At 48.0% G+C, this 20396-nt stretch overlaps 2 protein-coding genes across 2 annotated transcripts in view; one reads left to right on the top strand and one right to left on the bottom strand.

Annotated features, from left to right (window-relative positions):
* The window catches only part of KIF4A (kinesin family member 4A), a 29148-nt gene extending 19711 nt beyond the window's left edge, over nucleotides 1-9437 (bottom strand). The window contains exons 1-8 of the mRNA XM_026653097.2: nucleotides 9362-9437; nucleotides 8544-8669; nucleotides 7406-7548; nucleotides 7107-7221; nucleotides 6132-6322; nucleotides 4665-4754; nucleotides 3427-3593; nucleotides 3020-3114 (exon numbers count right to left, since the gene is read on the bottom strand). Coding sequence (XP_026508882.1) covers nucleotides 3020-3114; nucleotides 3427-3593; nucleotides 4665-4754; nucleotides 6132-6322; nucleotides 7107-7221; nucleotides 7406-7528 — 781 coding nt within the window. The 5' untranslated portion in view covers nucleotides 7529-7548; nucleotides 8544-8669; nucleotides 9362-9437. The remainder of the gene's footprint in view (nucleotides 1-3019; nucleotides 3115-3426; nucleotides 3594-4664; nucleotides 4755-6131; nucleotides 6323-7106; nucleotides 7222-7405; nucleotides 7549-8543; nucleotides 8670-9361) is intronic.
* Nucleotides 9438-9576: 139 nt separating this feature from the next.
* PDZD11 (PDZ domain containing 11) lies at nucleotides 9577-17495 on the top strand. The gene is made up of 6 exons (XM_026653096.2): nucleotides 9577-9880; nucleotides 12776-12859; nucleotides 14283-14339; nucleotides 14774-14872; nucleotides 15517-15577; nucleotides 16816-17495. Exons 1-6 carry the CDS (start codon nucleotides 9794-9796, stop codon nucleotides 16854-16856), a joined length of 429 nt encoding a protein of 142 aa, XP_026508881.1. The 5' UTR covers nucleotides 9577-9793; the 3' UTR covers nucleotides 16857-17495.
* Nucleotides 17496-20396: the final 2901 nt, after the last annotated feature.

Raw genomic sequence — 20396 nt, 5'->3', positions numbered from 1 at the left:
CATTAACGACTTGGGTACTAGAGGGGAGATCATGCTTATTAAATTTGCAGATGATAGGTTGGTAGGGATGCAAGCACTTTGGAAGACAGGATTAAAATTTGAAATGGCCATGACAAATTAGAGAATTGGTCTGAAATCAACAAGATGAAATTCAATAAAGACAAGTGCAAAGTACTGCACTTAGGAGGGGGGGGGGGGGGGAAATCCACAGCTACAAAAGGGGGAATAACTGGCTAGGCAGTAGCACTGCAGAAGCATCTTAAGGTTTTAGGGGATCACAAATTGAATATGAACTAGCAACGTGATGCAGTTGCAAAAGAGATCAATATAATTCTGAAGTGTCTTAATATGACACACCTATTAATACATGTGCAGTTGTTGTCCTGCTCTCCTTGGCACTGGTGAGGCTTCAGCTGGAGTACTGTGTTCAATTCTGGGTGCAAAACTTTATGAAAGATGTGGACAAACTGGAAAGAGTCCCCTGGGAGAGTGGGGGGGGAGAAGAATGATATAAGGTTTAGGAAATCTGACTGTGAGAAAAGTTCTCTCTTTTTCAAGACTAAACGTAACCAGTTTAACCTAAGAGGGACCTGATGGTAGTCTTCAGATACATTAAAGACAGTTATAAAGTGGATGGTGATCAATTGTTCTCCATGTCCACTAAGGTAGGACAAAAAATAATGGGCTTAAACTGCAGCAAGAGAGATTTAGGTCAGATGTTAGGAAACTAACTATAAGGCTAATTAAATTCCAGAATAGGCTTCCAAAGCAAGTTGTGGAATCCCCCTCACTGAAGGTTAAGAACAGTTTGGACAAATACCTGTCTTGGTTTAGTTGGTCCTGCCTCAGTACAGGGGGCTGGACTTGACTCACTGAAGTCTCTTCCAGCCCTATATTTCTGACTCAATGAACATCAGTCTCATCCTACTAGATTTAGATTTTTTTTGAAAAACCAGAGCCAAGGATGAACAGTATCTGCCCTTCTCACCTCCTACTCCATTATCAGAGTGCAGCAGATGGCTTATTTTGGTACAGTCAAAGGTCCATAAAGAGCGTAGCAGGCAGTGATGTTTTAGCATGTTGGACCTCTACCCTTATATCTTAGATCCATTCCACCCAGAAACAGAAACGTCAGTGCTGACATCAGCTACAGTGTGATGGCGAGAGTGGAAGACAAGGCACATTTTCCTTCCCCGTACTTTGCTGTTGAACACAGGAATGTAGTAACTGACAACGCGCCTCATCTAATCCAGTACCCATCTCTGACTGTGACCACCAGCAGCAGCCTCAGAAGAAGAAACCCTACAGTGGGTAGTTATGGAATAACTTGCTCCAGAGAAAGTTTGATCCTAATTCTCACTAGAGGTTGTCTTATGCCCCAAAGTTGAGGATTTATATTTCTTCCATAGCTCTTGTTTATTTTTAGCTTTTACTATGCGTCTGACGAAGTGGGTATTCACCCACGAAAGCTTATGCTCCAATATGTGTTTGTCTATAAGATGCCACAGGACTCTGTCGCTTTTTACAGATAAAGACTAACACGGCTACCCCTCTGATGAGTTATAATAGTAAAAGCTAAGATATTCTTGTGGCACCTTAGAGACTAACAAATGTATTTGGGCGTATGCTTTATGCCCAAATACATTTGTTAGTCTCTAAGGTGCCACCAGGACTCCTCATTGTTTTTGCTGATACAGACTAACACGGCTACCCCTCTGAAACCTGACAAGATATTCTGTTATCCAAGTAAAATGTCTAACGCTTTTTGGAATCCTGCTAAGCTAATGGCCTCAGCAATATCTTGTAGCAGTAATATCTTCTGCCTTGTGTGAAAAGCTATGTATCAGTTTTGAATTGGCTGCCTTTGGATCTCATTGAACGTCCTTATGATCAAAGGCGAATACAAGTTTCAAATCTACTTAGAGCCCTACTCCTCTTCAGTGGCTAGCATGAGTTCCTCCAAGTTTCCCCTTCTTCTGCACCAACCCTAGGAATCTTGTTCTGATTTTAAAAGGTGACTACAGAGGAAGAACTGGATGAGTCCTCTAATGCAGCAGCTCTCAAACTATGGGGCAGGCCTCCCAAGGGAGGCTCAGGAATGTGTGGAATTTTTTTTTTCTTTTTTTAAAAAGAGCTCTGGCTGTCAGCCCCAGGTGACCGGGACTCAGGCAGAAGGGCCTGCACGCCTGGTAAGCGGGGATAAAGAGGACAGCCGGAGCCTTGGCACTTGGGCTCTCCTTCCCCCCACCACACCCAGTCCGTCACTGGGAGGCAGCAGGGCTCTGGCTATCAGCCGTCAGGTGGCAGAAGCAAGGGTGGCCATGGGGTGCTATGTCTGCTGTGAAAAGTTATATTGACAAATATCACTTTTTACATTGCCACCCTTATTTCTGTGCTGCTGCATGCTCTCCACTCTGCCTTCAGAGCTCAGTGGTAGTACATGTAGCTGAAGGGGAGGGAGCAGGTACCCAAAGAACTACAGACACAAATAAGTTTGAGAACCACTGCTCTAGTGGATAAAAAGAGAATTTTTTTTATTTTTTTTTTTGGTCTTTGTTTTTGCTGGATTCCTTGGAGATTTGCAATGGAAGATCAGCCCTAAACTGAAGGTATATGAATCTTTCAGAGAGCTTTTCTTCAAAAGCATTTCATGCACTTGAGCTAAAAACCGAACAACACGGTGTTTGATAATCAGACCGAAAAGCTTCACCCTCAATGGCATATGTTTCAGTCACTTAGGAAGCCATGATCCAGCTAGTCCTTCAGCCCTCAAAGTCCAGAAGACAAAGCAGGATATATTCCTGACATAAAAGCCAAACAGAACGTTTTACTAGAGACCTTTCAAGCTCTCCTTATACCTCAAAACCCAGCAAAAACAAGTATTTTTCCCCTTTGTGTGTCACCTTTAAGGTCAAGATTTCAGAGTGGTGTGCTATATTTTGTCCTTTCCAGGAATGTCAGATGTGAAGAGCACAAGCTTGCATTACTGAAGCTGTCTGAAGTTACTGTGCTTCCTTACCTTCCTTTAGTCGGTCTCCCTCAGCCTTGGTTTTCTTTTGCCTTTCGGAGCCAGCAAGATCTACAAGGTGTAGCTTGCAGCGAAAGCTGCTGTTCCTACAGAAGACAGAAAAGTTACATTCCTGAGCCAACGTGTAGTTAGAATGCGACAACAAGCTGGATGGAGGGGATTTCACATCAGAGCTGATCGAATGGGTTTTAAGAGTGCATTTCACATCAAAGTATTGCCACTAGCTTTTGAAATTAGGAGAGTCCAGTGACTGTATATCGTCGATGCAGCTTTTTCTAGAGCGAGTCAACCAGTAATGGTTAAAAAGATTACCTTTTGATAGGCAAGTATGAAATCTCAGATTGACAAGAGACAGGGTTGAATCAGAACTGTTACCTAAGGAGTTATCGCTTTCTTACTTGTCACTTTTCTTTCTCTGTTCGATTGAAATGGTGAAGATTGCATGGGACCGCGAGGACTGAGAGTTCATAGCTGTAGAGGCCACGGTTCTGGAATTGTTTCCCTGCTCCAGACAGAGGATGGTATCTTGGGCACATGCCACATCCCGTTCCGTTAATCCTACAATCTGTGCCAAGAATAAAGAATTGGATTTCATTTTCTTCCCCTGCCTCCCAATATTCAGCCTTTATTTACTACATCACAGATGCGTACTTTAGGTCTCCGACCAAGTCCCTGCTTCTATGCCACTGTGACCATAACTAGCAAACCAAAAGAGTAAGGAGAAAAACACATTTGCACTCTGCTGTAGTCTAACAGACTTTACCAGAAAGATTAATGCTCACCAAGAGGTCCAAACTTGTGCCAACTAAGAGCTGCATTAACAGCTTATAAGTAAGCACATCTAATTTCCACCTATGAGTCCAGTATGCTGCCACTAACGTGAGTCATGCCTCATCTAAAATACAGAAGCAAATCCTCTGAGGGTGCCAGCATGCAAACCTGCATATGACAACCATTGTTCCATTCCAGGCATCCATCTAGAACACATACTACATATGGCCAAGGTTTTTGGATGCGTGGAACTCAGCAACCCACCCACCATTTGGAAATGGAGTTTCATATTAATGAAGTATGACTGACAAGCCCTGGAGACAAAAGCTAAATTTATCCATAGACCAGATGCAGAATGAAACAGCAGCACAAGCTTTCCCTACACCGTACCCCATCTATGGACTTCAGGCCTACTCTGGGGGACTTCGAGACAGAGGTTAGTTTCATATCTATGGCCAGTGCCTGCCATGGCCATTTTGCTGTAGCTTTCCTCTTTTTAAGTTTGGGAGAAGGCATGCAGCAAGGAAGTTTGGCTACGGGAACTGCAGTAATGTGTTAGTTACTTTAAATAAAATCAGGGTTTGAGTTAATGTTATCAGTTCACTGAGAGCTTTAATTAGCTGTGGTCTGAAATCTAGATCCTAATGAAGTTACCACAGAGTAGGTTTGAGAATCACCAGACATTTAATTTAGAAAAGAGCTGGAAGTCAGCATGCTTTTGTATCAGCGACTGGAGTGAAGCACAAGAGAGAGTCCGAGACAGCAAGATTATGAACTGTAAAAGCGTGTCTGGGTTTGATTGAAACACTGGACTCTGACCTCTTCCCCCGCCCCCAACATGCCCACCTCTGTGGGAACAACGCACCTTTATGCCTTCTTTGGGGTCCTCCCGTATGCTGATTTGAGATCGTTCTCTAGATGGGGACAGCAGGTCTAGAATATCCTCATTGTAGATCTGAAGGTATTTGAACAGAAACTCAGAATAAGTGGTCCAGGCAGAAGTGGGCACGGAGCATGAGAGACAATACAGGGTTAGGCTGAACCAGGCTAACTTTGCAAGACATTGCACACCTCTTACTCACTAAGACGTGCAGACTTAACTTGACCCCAGTCCTGTGAGTTGGAGTTGTGTTATCATTAAATTCTATTTCTACATATGTGCCCCTCTCTCCATCCCCATGGTCTCCTCAATGACAAAAGTTCCACAAGCCTGAGCACCCCAATTCCCAAAAGAGAAGAGTGTGATGCTGGAGATGCTCCTTGCTCATTTGAGGCAAATCTCTCTAGGACAGCGGTTCTCGAACCATGGGGTGGGACTCCCAAGGGAGGCGTGGGAATGTGTCAAGGGAGGAGAGAGCTGTGTGCTTTTTTGGGGGTGGGGAAGAGCTCTGGCTGTCAGCCCTGGGTGGCTGGGGCTCATGCCAAAGGGCTGAGCACACCTGGGAGGCAGGGATAAAGGGGACAGCCAGAGCTGCGCCACCCAGGCTCAGGCTCTCCTTCCCTAGTCTCCTCCTCAATCCCTCACCAAGAGGTGGCGGGCTCTGGTTGTCAGCCCTGCAGTGGCAGAAGCAAGGGTGGCAATGGGGCGCTAAATCTACTGTGAAAAGTGATATTGACAAATCTCACTTTTCACATTGCCACCCTTATTTCTGTGGTGCTGCTGGCATGCACTACCTTCAGAGCTGGGTGCCCAGCCAGCAGCCGCTGCTGCTCTCCACTCTGCCGTCAGAGCTGTGTGATGGTATATGTACTCGTTGCGTAAACGACTACAGACACAAAGAAGGGGGTGGGGGGGGCGCTCAATTGATCAAATAAGTTTGAGAACCACTGCTCTAGGAAGAAGTGCAGCAGTCCTATCCCCATTATAGATTGCAACAGAACATTCTAGGAGCTTGTCCCAGGTAGCACGCATAAGTTTAGACTTAGCAGCCAGATATGCACACTGAGGACAAAAGGATGCAGTCCCATCTGCTACATAGGCTTTCATTCATGGAAAGTTATAGGTCCCTTTCTAAAGTCCTTTAGATTCCCCTTTATACCAGCTCTCCTGGTTCAGCTGCCACAACCCTACTCACTGGAGTGTTACAAAAGAAAAACAAAACACCAGACTATTTAAACAACCACAAGAAGGAGGCTTTATGATTAGAAAAAAAAGACTAGGAGCCTACTGGAATCTGGTTCCAGTCCCAGCCAAGCCTCCAACATAATGTGTGACCCAAGGCTTGGATTTTAATAAGCCTTGTTGCCTGAAGAATTTGACCTATTTAAGCCTCACTCTATTACAAAGTTTGCTTTTAATTCCAGGTATTTTGAAACTGTAAATAGCTTTTACCTCCAAATAAGAGACTTTCAGGGTGAATTCCCATTCCAGCCTCCGTTCTTTTTCCTGAAAGAGCAGTTTGATAACACGAGGAATGACCCCAACAGTAGGTTCATGCTCTTGATCAGCAGTGTAAGTCCCTCCCATAGAATATGTTTTTCCAGAGCCTGTCTGTCCATACGCCAAGACAGTAGCATTATACCCTGAAGAAGTAGAGAATGCCTGGAATCAGGAGAAGGATGGGATCATCTAAGAAGAGACCTTATCAGATTGGAGTATCCTAATATGCTTCCGTGTGAAGTGTCCTCAGAAGCTAGAATCTCCAATTCAGAGAAGCATTGCCACTCACCCTCTCAGTTTACACAGCATAAATGCACAATTCATAGTCTGCTAAATCAAGAACAAAAAGCTGAAAAGAACCAGATGCCTTATCTGGACTACGAAATATGAGGTGAGATTTATTAATTAAACCTAATTTTATGGCTGACTAAATATGCCAGAAAATTTTTAATTGCTCTGTCAACCTTCCCCTCCCCACCAACATCTTAGGTAACCAATCTCAAAGTTGAAGTATATAACATTCAAGTGTCAGACTGCAGATCAAGCAGTCAAATGGATCTTAACATAGAACATTATGTTCTATGGTGTTTTAAGTGAGTCAGTCCATTTTTGCTTTCCTTGAAGCTCAGTGAGACTGCACAAGTCATCTTGGTGACCAAGTGGAATATCACGCTAGCAGTAAATAGGCAGGATTTAGCACTCACCATTGCAGCCTGGGATTGATTCCTAATCAGAGAAGCATTTTGTTTACTTGGAAAGGTATGGTGGGCGGGGGGAATCAAAGTAGATAACCAAGTGATCTTTCCTGGCTGCTTTTGCTGTTTTACTTGACTTTGTGATGCCACCCTGAACCCAATTGATAGAGTTGACAGCATCTTTAAAAAGAGATTTCACTTAGTTACTATGAACAACCCAACAGGCTCTCACCTTTGAAGATGCCCCGTATCAGAGGTGCAACAGATGTATTGAAGACTTCCTCCTGCTCAGCAGATGGGTCAAACACAAAATCATATGTGAAGGATTTGTCATTGCCTACAATCACCTGTGGGAAAGATGAGAAAGCAAGTAGTGACACATACATTGCAGTTTATGGGTTCATTTACTTGATATTAAATTCAGCTAATTTACAATGGTGCAAGTCTACAGAAACACCACTGACTCAATGGAGTGATTCTAGTGTAAGTGAAAGATTTTGATCCTTCATAGTCAAGACATCATTTACTTACCTGTTGCTCTTCAGGCACGAAGGATAGACACATCTGGCATCCCTCACTGATCTCTTTGGGGACCAAGGGGCGGCAGCGGAGTACCACACGCACAGGAATGACTTTCTCATCCTCTTTCACCATTTCAGATTACAATAGCTTCCCTAAAAAAACCAAAGACATAAAATTAAGTGTGTCTCACTGTAAGTATCATCAGCTGGATTTCCTTTATCAGGCTTGACAGCCGCTCTGGGCATTAAGACACATTCAGCTTCCACACAGTCTGCACTGGCAAGTTGGAAAGAGTCTATGATTCCATTATATCACATTCACTGCACAAAGAAAATTTACCCATATAAGTGAGAAACCCTAAGCTAGCAGTTTCTGCATAATTTAACATTTAACTTAAAAAAAAATTAATTAGATTTTAGGACACTTAGGGCTCATTTACACTAGAAGCACTACAGTGGCGTAGTACATCTGGTGAAGACACTCTATGCTGACAGGAGGGAGTTCTCCCATCAGCATAATAAAACCACCTCCATGAAAGGTAGTAGCTATGTTGGCGTGAGAAGCTCTCCCACCGACATTGTGCTGTCCACACCGGTGCTGAGGTCAGCATAATGCTGATATAACCTGTAGTAGGCAAGCCCTCAGAATTGTAAAGAAAACCTGCTGTAGGTGACCTGAAGCAGCATCACCTACCCAAGTACATAAACATACCTCCAAGGCCTCTGCTGCTCAAACCGTTTCCAAGGACCAGAGTAACTAATGACAACCTGATTGGTTTTATGACTGCTTAGAGTTTCAGGGCTAGCCTTGAAACTAATCAGAATCAGATAATTTCACTCTGACAATGCATGAGAAAAGGATGAACAGCAACAGAAAGAGCTATACATTAGCAAGGAAGACCAAAAACACTAAGGCTAGGGAACATGTGGAGTAGTAAAGACCCCATTCTCTCTCCTCAGCAGCAGGTGGTGGCTACACTTCTGATCAAGGATTGCTGTAGGTTTTGCTGCAATCTCTCATCAATATCCTGCTACAAGGTGTCTGCAGCAGATTGCTATTTAGTTGGAAAGGAGATTGTTTCTCAGAAAAAAATAGTACAGATGATAAAAAATCAGTTTTAACAGGAGGAAAGAAGCATTTTTGTCACCTGAGGGTCTGGAGAGAGATGACTAGCTTTTCGCCTCCCTATTCCCAAAATGATGACGTGCTGTACAACCTTCACTTCCTTGAGCCTCAGTTTCTGTGTCCAGTCACCATAGTAACCGAGCCCCTTCTGGAAAAGAGCATCATCATGCCATACCATCAGCAGTCATGGCTCTGCCTGCCCCAGAGCTTCCCACGGGAGGAATCGTGACAAACCGACCACGAAGAAAGCGTAATAACATTCATAAAGAGAAGCCAGCAGAGCCCAGGCTTGGGCTGACTCAGGCAGCACCAGCGACAGGCAGGGAGGCGGGCACAGGGCTCCACTGCCTCCAGCTGTGTCGCGGGGAACAAGGGCGGGAGGAGATGGCGAGCGGGCCGTGGTGCTGGCAGGGGCCTCGCAGCAGAGAGACGGACTCGCTCCTGCCATGGGGGGCGGGGCTCAGCCAAGCCGGGGGGGCGGACGCTGCTCCTAGCTGTACCCCCGTTTCTCTAACCCCGAGGGGCTGAGGCGGGGCCCCGTGGGGAAGCCGGCGGGGGACACGGCCGAGCTCTGGACCGGGAGGCTCTGCCCAGCTCCGCCCGCCCCGCGCTCAGAGGGTCACTGGGACGCCATGGGGGCAGCCCAGGCCCCCGAGCCAACAACCGGGGGAGCTGGGATCCCGCCACCGGAGAACAAGCCGGGCCGGCCCGCAGAGCCCCCGGGCCGCCCGGGGAAGAGATACCTGCCCTCGCGGAGGCCCCGTGACAACGAACAGGCGCCAGCAGCCCAGGGCTGCGGGAAAGAACCGTCACCTGCCTGAACCTTCGGCCACCACTTACTTGTTCTTCTCCTTGTCCCGGAGCTTTAACCGCCAACATTCAAACCTGCCCCGCCTGCCAATGGCAGGGCCACGACGTGATACGTCACCACGTACGGGACGAGACATACTCTGCATGTAACCAGGGGCAGCACCTAGGGATGGCGTCATCGACTCGCGCTTTGTCACATGATCTAGGTCGGTTTCGGTCACATGATCGTGCTGTGGGCGCGGTGCGAGGTTATCGGGGTGGGCTCCCTCTGGCGGAGCTACGGGCCTGGGCGCTGTAGGAGGGGGCTTCTCCGCCAGCGGTGCGGCGGGACGGGCCCCATCAGCTGAGCCTGCTCTCGCCCCGCCGCAGCTGGAAGCGCCGTAGGGTGGGGGTGGCCTCGGGGTTCAGTAGTCCAGGCGCTCACGGAACGCCGCACTTTCTCCCCGCAGAGCCGCTCCCGCGATGGACAGCAGGATCCCCTATGACGATTACCCTGTCGTCTTCCTGCCGGCCTATGAGAACCCGCCGGCCTGGATCCCTCCCCACGAGGTCAGTGCTTGGCTTCCGACGCTCTGAAAACTGGGGTGCTGGGCCCTGGGGAAACTCGTTACAGCTGGAATGATGGTTCCTCTGAGAGCTCGGTTCTGGGTGAGCTGCCTTGGCTTAACCTGGGGGAGTCTTCAGAAATCTCTTATAAACCTTTACAGCTGTAGGTGGTGCCAGTGATTCTCTTGAAATGAGCTAAGCATTTACTAACCCTTTGTCAGGTTGGGTAGACTGAGAGGCAAATTGGATGGAAAATAGCTATTATAATTGTCTGTAACCTTTTTTAACATAAGCATCAACTATTTTTGTTAAATATTAATTCATTTTACACCAACAGCTGCTCTGCCTTACAGATGGCTAAGACCACCAGTGCTCTGCCCCAGGAGCACGTAATTCAAGGTCCTCATCCTACAACCGCAGATGGACTTCTGCATGGAACTCAATTAAAAACAATGGGGGTTCATATTAGTACAGAGATCCACCCATACTCATTGCTGGACAGGGGCCTAAATAAGAGCTACACCTGCTATAAATCAGAAAGCTAAACTAGAACTTACAAGCCACAACTTAATGTTGCTAGAAACTTCCATGAAATAAAATATTTAGTGAAAGCCATGTTTTGTTTTAAATCTTGTTTTGCAGTGTTCACAGTATTGAGCCTAGTACAGAACTCGAAGGTGAAATTCACTAAAACCTCAAACTGCTTAATCTGATCTTTCCATCCAAATAACAAGAAGCACAAAAAGTAAACAAGATCATAAAGTTTATTTTTGCTAGTTATCTCAGGCTTAATTTGTGACAGAAGAAATCTGTTTTAAAAGGATACATTTTAACTCTCCAAATAATCTTTTGAAACTTGCCCTCTGTGTGTTCCTGGTGTCCTCTTCCCTTCTGTTTTAATACAGTGGTTGTAGTCCCCCTTTATTACCATGGAGTTCCTATTTACAGCAGCTGCTGGGGCTTTTTGGCATTGATTTGCTCAGATTTCTGACTAGCTCGGGCTATCACAGGAGCATCCCTTGAGTAAAAATGGCAGTCCTCTGCCTTGCTTGGGGCCACCACACCCAGTCTCCTTGACTAATGCAAGGAACCTGTTCCACCCATAGCCATTTCTTTCAAACTTGACCAAAGCATTTCCTGACTGCTGGGCCAATTAAGAACCAAACATTTCTGAGTGCAGGAAGAGATGCTGTGCCAAGGTGTTCTAGAGCAGTGGTCCCCAACCTTTTTCATCTGGCCAGACGACGAGCCACGGAGGACCGTGGCGGCGGAGGAGCATCTGCCGAAATGCCACCGAAAATCGGCGGCGGCGACACCTCTGGATGACGCTGCTTGTCAGCGGCATTTCGGCAGATGCTCGTCCGCTGGCCAGTACGCGGGTGCACTTAGATGCCCCAGCGCCCTCGGGCACCGCGTTGGGGACCCCTGTTCTAGAGGAAAAAGAAGCCACGTGACCTACTGTCCTCCCAGGTCTCCCATCTAGACTGCATTGATCTACAGCAATTGTGCCATATCCCGTGAAGTTTTGTTGTCCCCATTAAAGGAGATGCTGAGGTTACAACTTTATTTGGCCCTGGCCCTCTGAGTTAGACAGCGGGGTCTTTGGGTTTCTTGGGTGGACCAGAAAGCTTAATTTTTGGGATAGAGATGATGCCTTTTATAAGGAACTGGCTGAGAAGATATGTGGTCTGCTTAGGGCCCCGTCAAAGCCCTGAAGGATCAGGGTCTAACCCAGGGGTGGGCAAACTTTTTGGCCTGAGGGCCACATTGGGGAATAGAAATTGTATGGTGGGCCATGCTCACAAAATTGGGGTGTGGGGGGGAAGTGAGGGCTCTGATTGGGGGTGTGGGCTCTGGGATGGGGATGGGGATGAGGAGATTAGGGTGCAGAAGGGTGCTCCGGGCTGGGATCGAGGGGTTTGGAGAGCAGGAGGGGATCAGGGGTGCAGGCTCCAAGTGGCGCTTACCTCAAGCGGCTCCTGGAAGCAGTGCCATGTCCCTTCTCCGGCTCCTGCGCAGAGGCGTGGCCAGGCGGCTCTGCACACTGTCCCATCTGCAGGCACTGCCCCTGCATGTAGGAGCCAGAGCAGGACCAAGCCGCGGCTTCCGGGAACCGAGTGGTGCAGCCCCAACCCTGCGCCCCGTCTGGAGCGCCGGAGTGGGGCTGAGTCACGTGGTGCGGCCCCAACCCTGCGCCCTGACCGGAGTAGGGCCAAGCCGCATGGTCTGGTCCCGACCCAGCGTCCCGGCCAGAGGGGGCCGGCTTAAAATGGCCCACAGTTTGCCCACCCCTGGTCTAACCCCCTGATTCAACACATCCTTTAATATTGAATTATAGTGGTTTAACATGTGATGCTGAGTTCTGGCTAGCACTGCCCTCCCCTCACAGCCTGCATCCGACAGCAGAGATCCTTGTTTGTCCTGGATGGAATAAGGCTGTCACACTAGTTGTAATGTGGTAGCGCACACAAGCTCTATCAGGGTCAGGTCTCCATTGTGTTGGGTGCTGTTCAAAAACATAGGACAAAACAGACCTTTCCTGGAAAAGTGTACATAATAACACAAGTGGGGGTAACAAGCAAATGGCGGTGTATGTTTTGGGGAGGAGGGGAAGGGTGATGGTAATAGGGATGAGATCACACTGTAATGTAGCCTTGCTGAGTGTCAGCTGGCTTTGATGGATCTCCTATAGCTGTACATAAGCACTTGATATCAATGACTTGAGGAATCCCTGCTGGCCACCAGCCTCACCACTTTTACTTGGCAGCATACCATAGGTATCAAAAGTGCATCTTGAGCAGTGATAGCATGGAATTCCTGTCTGGGGTGTAGAAAACTCCTTTAGGGGATTATGTTCCCTGCTTTCAGGTCTCTTACAGCAGTTGTTGCATTTTGCAGAGAATTGGCCACCCTGACTACAATAATGAGTTGACCCAGTACCTGCCTCGCACTATTGTGCTGAAGAAGCCTCCTGGGGCTCAGGTGAGAACTCTGAGGGCATGGCACTAGCCTTTTCTACAGGCCCAGGTAGGGCTGACTGCTGGTTGAGACCTGGCATCAATGTGTGCAGTCTGCTGCTTTAGTATGTTCTTGTTCTGCTATGGCAGGTTTGCTTCACTCCAGGGCTCTAAGGCACAATATGCCCCATGGCCTCAGGGGATGGGAGATATGGGTCATACACAAATACTGTCTTCATCTACCGCTTCCTAGAGAAGCTGTTGGCAGTGAAGGATCAGTTCAGTCTCACCTCTCCAGCCCCTTGTCGTACAACAATCTCATTCCACTGAGAGGTGAAAAGTCCTGCTTGGAGACCAGTCCATGTAGAGAGATGTTGGTGGGAGGCACCACACTCTGAGAAGGATATCCTTCTGCACATGCTAAGGGAGACATTTTGGAGGCAGTGGCGGTAAGTTGTATGGGCCTGTGGTGCCTGTGCTACAGAAATATTCAGAGCACAGGGGCTCGGCTCCACCAACCTTCAGGGGCTGGTCTCTCCCGCCATCCCTGCATGCCTCCCCCAGAGCATCTCCCAGCCCCTGAGCGATTTTTAAAGGGCCTCAGGGGCCACCACCAGCAGCACAGCAAGGCTAAAGCGGCTTCCTTCCCGCCCTCACTCCATGCAGCACACCATTCCTGGAAGCAGCTGGCACATCACTGCGGCCCCTGGGAGTGCGGGTGTGTCTCTGCACGCTGCCTCTGCCCCAACTCTGCCATTGGAACTGTGGCCAATGAGACCTGTGGGGGTGGTGCCTACAGGCAGCAGCATGAGGAGACCCCTGCCCAGGAGCCATATCGCACCCCTCACCCTCTCCCAACCCCTGGCCCCAGCCCAGAGCCTGCATCCAAACTCCCTCCCAGAACCTTAGGCAGTTGCAGGGGCAGGGGGAGACTTGGACCCATTTTAGGCATCACCAAAAATTATACAAACCTGCCGCCCCTGGGAATGGGGCTCCTGTTACCAGGGTGACTCCCTCTCCTACTTTTATCACTTGTTAAAATGTTTCCTAGATAATAAACTGAAATTGCCCCTAGAAATTGGGGGCCAGGGTATGAGAGTTCTGCTGGCCTGTTCTTGGGCGATGGCTGACACTTATCCCCCCAGGCAGTGGATGTCTTGTGGTTGAAGCACAGGGTTGGGACTGAGAAAAGCTTGGGGTTAAATTCCCAACTGGGCCACTGACCTCTACTCCCCAGCTGTAAAATGGGGATGATGCTTCACAGGGGGATGCAAGGGTTGCCATAGAGGTGCCAGTAGAGACCCTGAATGCTTCAGGGTGTTGTCTGAACCCATGGGTAACAGCTGCAGGTTCTGAATGCCTTCCCCTGCTGCCACTGGAGCAGAAGTCCCAGTAGCTGGCAGTTGTTCACATTCCACTCAACTACTAATCCTATTTTCTTCTCACAGCTGGGCTTCAACATTCGAGGAGGAAAGGCCTCCCAGCTGGGGATCTTCATCTCCAAGGTACATCAGTCCCTTTGCCATTCTCTCTGCCACTTTGTCTAGCTGTCTAGTGCTTTTTGGACAAGCTAAACCAGCAGAATTTACTTATTTGGGGCTGATTTAGACACTGCCTGGAGCTCTAGCACCCGTTGCTGTGAACTACCAACTGCCAAAGGATCAGCAATTGGGGACAACTTGGACCATAGCACATCTGATTCCAACCCCTTATCCCTGTAGCTCTAATGAACCTCAGTTCTGACCCAAACCCCATGCCCTACTGTTTTGAGTGGAGCAGAGGTGCACACCACAAAGGGGAAATATAGAGGCTGAGTGGTACTACAGAGCTCTGGGGGTCTGACTTGACCTGTTTGGGGAGGGAACTGTGGACTAGTGGCTCTGCATAGTCTGATATGTTGGTTTGACTGACTTGACCATCTCTTCTCTTCCATTTCCAGGTGATCCCTGACTCAGATGCACACAGAGCAGGGCTACAGGAGGGAGACCAGGTCCTGGCAGTTAATGATGTAGATTTCCAGGACATTGAGCACAGCAAGGTAAGAGCTCCCCCTGCTGCTGCTAAGGGGTCATATACTGCTTGTATCGATTAGAGATACATAGAGAGAAAGGGGTTTAAGGGAAGTGAGGCAGGAGGCATGTGCAGTGAGGAGAGCTGATCCTGCCCCCTCACAGCATCACCCCAGCCTGCACTAACCTGCAGTGTGGCATTTACTTTACAGCTTTGTCCATTAGCTAGAGCAAGTCTAGGAGGCATGCTCCTAGACCTCTATTCCTGACTCAGTGTGCCCGTGGGCAGCTCCCGTCTCCCCACCTATAAAATAGGAGAATGATCCTTGTCTACTGTGAGATTCTTCGTTAAGAGCTCACTCTTGATTTAAAGAAGTGAGCAACCCTAAAAGGGAAAAAGCACAGAATTGGTCATCACAAGCCTGCTATAGGATGGGTAGGGGAGAAGCCCCCATCCCTTCCTTAATGTGTTTATGGTTCAGGCTTGACCCACAGAAGTTGATTGGATGCTAAAGCATTGCACTTAGAGCAGCAGCAGTAATCAGTGCAAGTTGTGTACTGGGGGTTGGAACCTCCAGCTGGGTTTGAGGGGTGGCATTGGGGCAGACTCCTTAGAACTAACTTCTGCCAGCCCAATCTGTTAACTTAGTGACTCCCTTGCTGCTGCTTCCAGGCTGTCGAGATCCTCAAGACTGCCCGTGAGATCATCATGCGAGTGCGTTACTTCCCCTACAGTAAGTGCATGTTAGTTCCCTCTCCCATGACTCAGCTGCTTCTGAAATCCTGATTGTGAAGCCTGATGCCTTGCATCCTAGCAAGAGACTGTGCTGACTCCAGCTAAACAAATACTAAAAATCTAGAGTCAAACATAGGATTAGAGTAGCAGGCTGCTGATCAGAAACAATTGCTGCTTTGATCTCTCAAGATTTTACACTAGTCAAATACAACAGTAAGAGTGACATCAAGTACCTGCATATAAACTGGTCACGTCCTAGTAAGACAAGGTTTAGACAAACAACTGACCAGCTTAAACAGGTTCTTGGAACAGCTAGTTCTAGAGCACACAAGCAGCAATTAGTCTTAACTCAGGAATTGGTTCAGTAGATAATTTGAATAACTAACAGTGGATGCAAGTGTTAAACTTTCTCAGGGGAGGAAAGGTGCCACATAGTGGTGGCTCTTTAGAATGGAGATTTTTTTAAAAAGGAGACTAATCAACATGAGCAATAGGACTCCACATGCTAAGCAACCAAGGTACAAAGATACAAGAAAAACACAGGTGGTCAAATGACATGTTCGAGGTTATTGGAGCCAAACAAGTATCCTTCAGAAAATGGAAATCCAACCCTACTGAGGCCATCAGAGAGAAGCAAACTATGGCAGTCGAATTGGATGGAAGTTAAACAGAGCAAATAGCCAGGGCCACAACCAGAAAGATATCCTTTAAATCTGAGATGTAGGATGCCTGAGTGTTAAACCCCACAAGTCTATCAGGAAATCAAAAGGGGTAGCTAAAGAGGATGAGGATACTGCAGTGAAGCTAAGTGATTTCTTTACATCAGTCTTCATGATGGAAAGTGGTGAGAGATAGTGCCTCACCTTAGTTAAGATCAGGTGTCTGGACTGGAGTGTCAAAGGAAGCGCTAGAACAAGCTGACAAATCAAAGGGCACCAAATCCCTAGATTTTGCTCTACTTTCACGAGTGCTGAAGGAATTTAGGAATGAAGTGGCTAAGCTGCCAACAAACATGCCATTAAAATCAATTGCTAGAGAGCAGTCCTGTGAGTCTTGTATTCAGGCTGATCCTGGACCTTAGACTTGTCACCCTTACAGCAGTAGCAATTTCCTCACTACTACTGACAGGACATTGTTCCATATAGAGCAATGCCTGCATTCAAATAGCAGCACCTGAGCCCATTCTCTGTGTCCCCTACTCTATCGGCCACACTAATGCCTGCTTTTCCATTCCAGATTACCAGAGGCAGAAGGAGAGAACTGTTCACTGTCCCTGATGAGGTCCTCCCTAGTAATGGCTGCTCTGCCCTGCAATTCATTGGGTCACAGCAGGAAGACTGTCCTCCGCAGCATTGGGGAGATTTGACACTAACCTAGATTTTCCTTCAAGTTTCAGCTTCGGGCAGAGGTGTGACTATCCTGCTGGCTCTGTGGGTCTCAGCTCCCACAAGATCCCAGCTCTGCTCTCTGTACTGATGGACCCAACCTATTCCTGCTGTTTACACCATGGAGTCAAGGATGTGGCAGGACAGGGAGCTGGGCTCTAATCTACAGTTTCTGGCTTAGGCACTGCACTGCAGAGGTTGATGGAGAAGTGGGGTATGGAGGATGGCTTCTGTAGCCAGACCTGTATCCATGGAGTGAGTGTCTTTTCCAGTAGGTGATTGCTTCTTTTAAAGGAGATCCTTATGGGGTGCTGTTCTTGCCCATCTCAATGAGGTGTGAGGCCAAAGAGGGTGGGTCTGTATACATGCACCATGTCTGAATTAGAGCACAAGACGATGAGGCTGTGGTGCTGATTCTAAGCCAAGCACAGAGCAGGCTTTTTCTTTCCAACATGGTCTCAAATGTCTTTTGCCCTATCCATCATGCACTGCAAAATTGTACAACACTAATGAAGCAGCTACTGCTTGCTGAGGGAGAAAGTAGCTGGCAGAACCTGGCATTAGGCACAGCCAAGCTGCTGTCTGCCATTGCCTAGGTAGGTGCCTCTGCACAATTCACCATCCACTGGAGTTTCTTCACCATCCACTGGAGTTTCTTCACCATCCACTGGAGTTTCCTTTAAAAGTAAGCCCTGTACCTTGTTCACAACACAGAAGCACTTGGGCTCTGGGGAGGTAAGAGGAATAAGTGCTCTGTGGTAAGAGAACGGGGGGGAGGGGGGGCAGCACAGCAGTTACTGCATAGGAGAGTGACTCTGCCTTGTTCTTCTTGTCCAGTGGCTACTTGCTGTAGCCTGACACTGCCATCTTCGCAAATTCTAGAAGGTGAACAAACTGTTCAGCCCCTTTTATGGACATGGCTAGAAATCCTCCCCCACCCCCAGCTGCTCCTTTCTAGGGCAATGGGTTGGTTGGGATCCATGGAAGAGAGAGGAGGTAACTTCAGTGAACTTTAGTATTGTGTGTCTGTCCAGCCATCTTCCTGGATTTTAAGATTAGGGCATATGCTTGTATCCCATCATGATTTAACACCCCCAACGGTGGAGTAATTCTTGGGACTAGTTTCCAAATCATGCTTGCTGTAGTCTAGCACCAAACACACACACAACTGTTCTGCTAGGCTCCTTGTGTAGCACTGCTGCTTTCATTGTGAAGCATTTCCTGCTGATGATGCGGTGGACATTATCTACTGAGGACACATCCATCATTCTGCACTATCACACCATTGGTCCCTTTACTATTCTCTCCCATTAAGAGTCCCAGCCAGCTGTAAAGGGGGAGGTACCTGCACTCATCCATCCCTCATGTTCCATCCATGTAAGCAAGTCACACAACCTGCTACTGAATTAACTGGATGTTGGCTGTTTATGAAGCAAAAGAGAACCCACCATGCCCTATGTGGGGAAGCTTATTGCAGTTCCTCTTAGCAGCTGACTTCTTGGTAGGAAGCGCAGCAGTGGGGTGGTGTCATTATCCTCAAAGCTTCTTTGCTCTTGCCAAACAGGATCTGGGGCTAGGTCTGCCTTCCTGGGCTGGGATTTGTTCTATTGCTTTGTAGGCACCTAAAAGTCTTAATAAAAATAAAGTTACTTTTGAAGTCTGGCTCCTGTACTATGTTTTAATTCCCTCCCAGGAAATGAATGTGGTCTGATGAATTGTACCCACCCATCCCACACATGGAGGAAGTACAGTGAGCACAGCTCAATTGACATCAGCATTGGAGGCTAAAGTTATGCGCAAGACTCTGTCCTTAACTTCTGCAACTGCAGGCACTGGAAGGGACCCTTGGCACATATAGGGACACTTTCTAACAATTGCCCACCATTGTGATTACTGGTTCAGTTCCAGAGGTGGGAACCCAGTGCAAGCCAAGCCAAACACTGAGTCAGTTTGACTTTCTCTGACAAGGAGTTGGATGTGCCACTTAGCCCCCCTGTGGCAGCTGGTGTTGTCTCACTTCTGCTGGAAGTTCTAGTAAACACTGCTGTTAGCAACACTGGGACTGTCTCTTCAAAAGGATCAAACTGCAGGGAAAAAAGCAGCTCTAGGCCCAGCTTTTGCACCTACAGGCCCAGGTTAGCCAGTCTTCTCCCCACCCCCAGTGCTTTGGACTCAACCCAGGGAATAAGGAGGTGAAAACTGAGGATAGAACTAACACAATGACTTGTTCTCAGTAACCATCTTCTATCAAAACCTAACATGAGCTGGCAGCCTCACTGCTACAGGCCAGCTGCTGCCAATAGGAATAATGCCCAGGGGACAAGGAACCCAAGGCATTTCCACAGCAGAGATGGGTGAAAGTATTGCACAGGGCACAGGCCCTTTCCTCATACTGAGCTGCCTTTATAGCACACAGTTCCACTGGCCTGGAGAAGGAACAGTCTGTTATCATTACAAGCCAATCTCACACCCCACAAATCCAACAACTGTCAAGATTAGTTTCTCTCTAGCTTCATCAGTGTCACCTGCTTGAGACGACAAACATCCTGGGGGAAAGTTCAATGAGCAGTTCCACACCCAGCCTCTCAGAGCCAACACCTACCATGTATTGCGGAATGGAGAGTGCAGTGAGCAAATAGGCCTGGCAGGGTTGAGCAGTGCTCTCAGCACAGACAAGTGTATTTGCATAGGGTCTTAACAGGAGACTCCAATCAGTATCACTGAGGGGCCTATGGCCAGAGGCCCATGGGCTGTCCCTAACTTACCTGCACACAGATGACTACAAACACAAACCCACAGAGACAAACCCTAAAAATTCTCACTGAACATTCAAGCTGCTCATCCTATTTGTTAAGAGCAGGACCCTCAAGTGCAGCACTAGCTCCCATCCATTTTACACCTCTCAGCTCCAGGACTCAGCCAACCTTACCATGCTCTAGATGTTCCTAAACCTCTGACTGCTAGAAGGTGGGACTAGACAACGGGATGGATCACTCAATAAACTGCCTTGTTCTGTTTACTCCCTCTGAAGCATCTGGAACCTGCCACTATCAAAAGACAGGATACTGGGCTAGATGGATTCTGGTCTGACCAGTATGGCCATTCTTATGTTCTTACTAGAACTGTCAATTAATCTCAGTTAATGCATGCGATTAACTCAAAAATTAACACTTTTTAAATGAGCGTTAATCACACATCTCTGCAGATGGGAGTCAGTGGTGGCCAGGTAAGGAGGCATCAGCTGGGCAAAGGGGGCCACTGCCCAAGGCACCATGCTCAGGGGGTGCTGCTGCATGCCTCTGGGGCAGGGTGCCCCAACTCCTGCCGCCCTCCTCCACTGTGGATCCCACCTCTCTGCCCCTGGCCAAGCTGCTCCTGACTGGGAGCCAGCCTCCTGTGCAGAGTGGGGGTGTGGAGGCTGATGTTGGGGTA

Source organism: Terrapene carolina, unplaced genomic scaffold (assembly GCF_002925995.2).
Source record: "Terrapene carolina triunguis isolate 2854851 unplaced genomic scaffold, T_m_triunguis-2.0 Scaffold131, whole genome shotgun sequence".
In the NCBI taxonomy this organism is placed as follows: domain Eukaryota; kingdom Metazoa; phylum Chordata; order Testudines; family Emydidae; genus Terrapene; species Terrapene triunguis.
Note: the sequence above shows the minus strand (reverse complement) of the source record. Positions and strands in the feature narration are given on the sequence as shown.

Bases quoted from the DNA above. Each gene is read 5' to 3' on its own strand.
- PDZD11 (XM_026653096.2), top strand. From the start codon at position 9,794: ATGGACAGCAGGATCCCCTATGACGATTACCCTGTCGTCTTCCTGCCG. The intron at 12,860-14,282 runs GTGAGAACTCTG...TTCTTCTCACAG, and splicing joins AGAAGCCTCCTGGGGCTCAG to CTGGGCTTCAACATTCGAGG. The intron at 15,578-16,815 runs GTAAGTGCATGT...TTTCCATTCCAG, and splicing joins AGTGCGTTACTTCCCCTACA to ATTACCAGAGGCAGAAGGAG.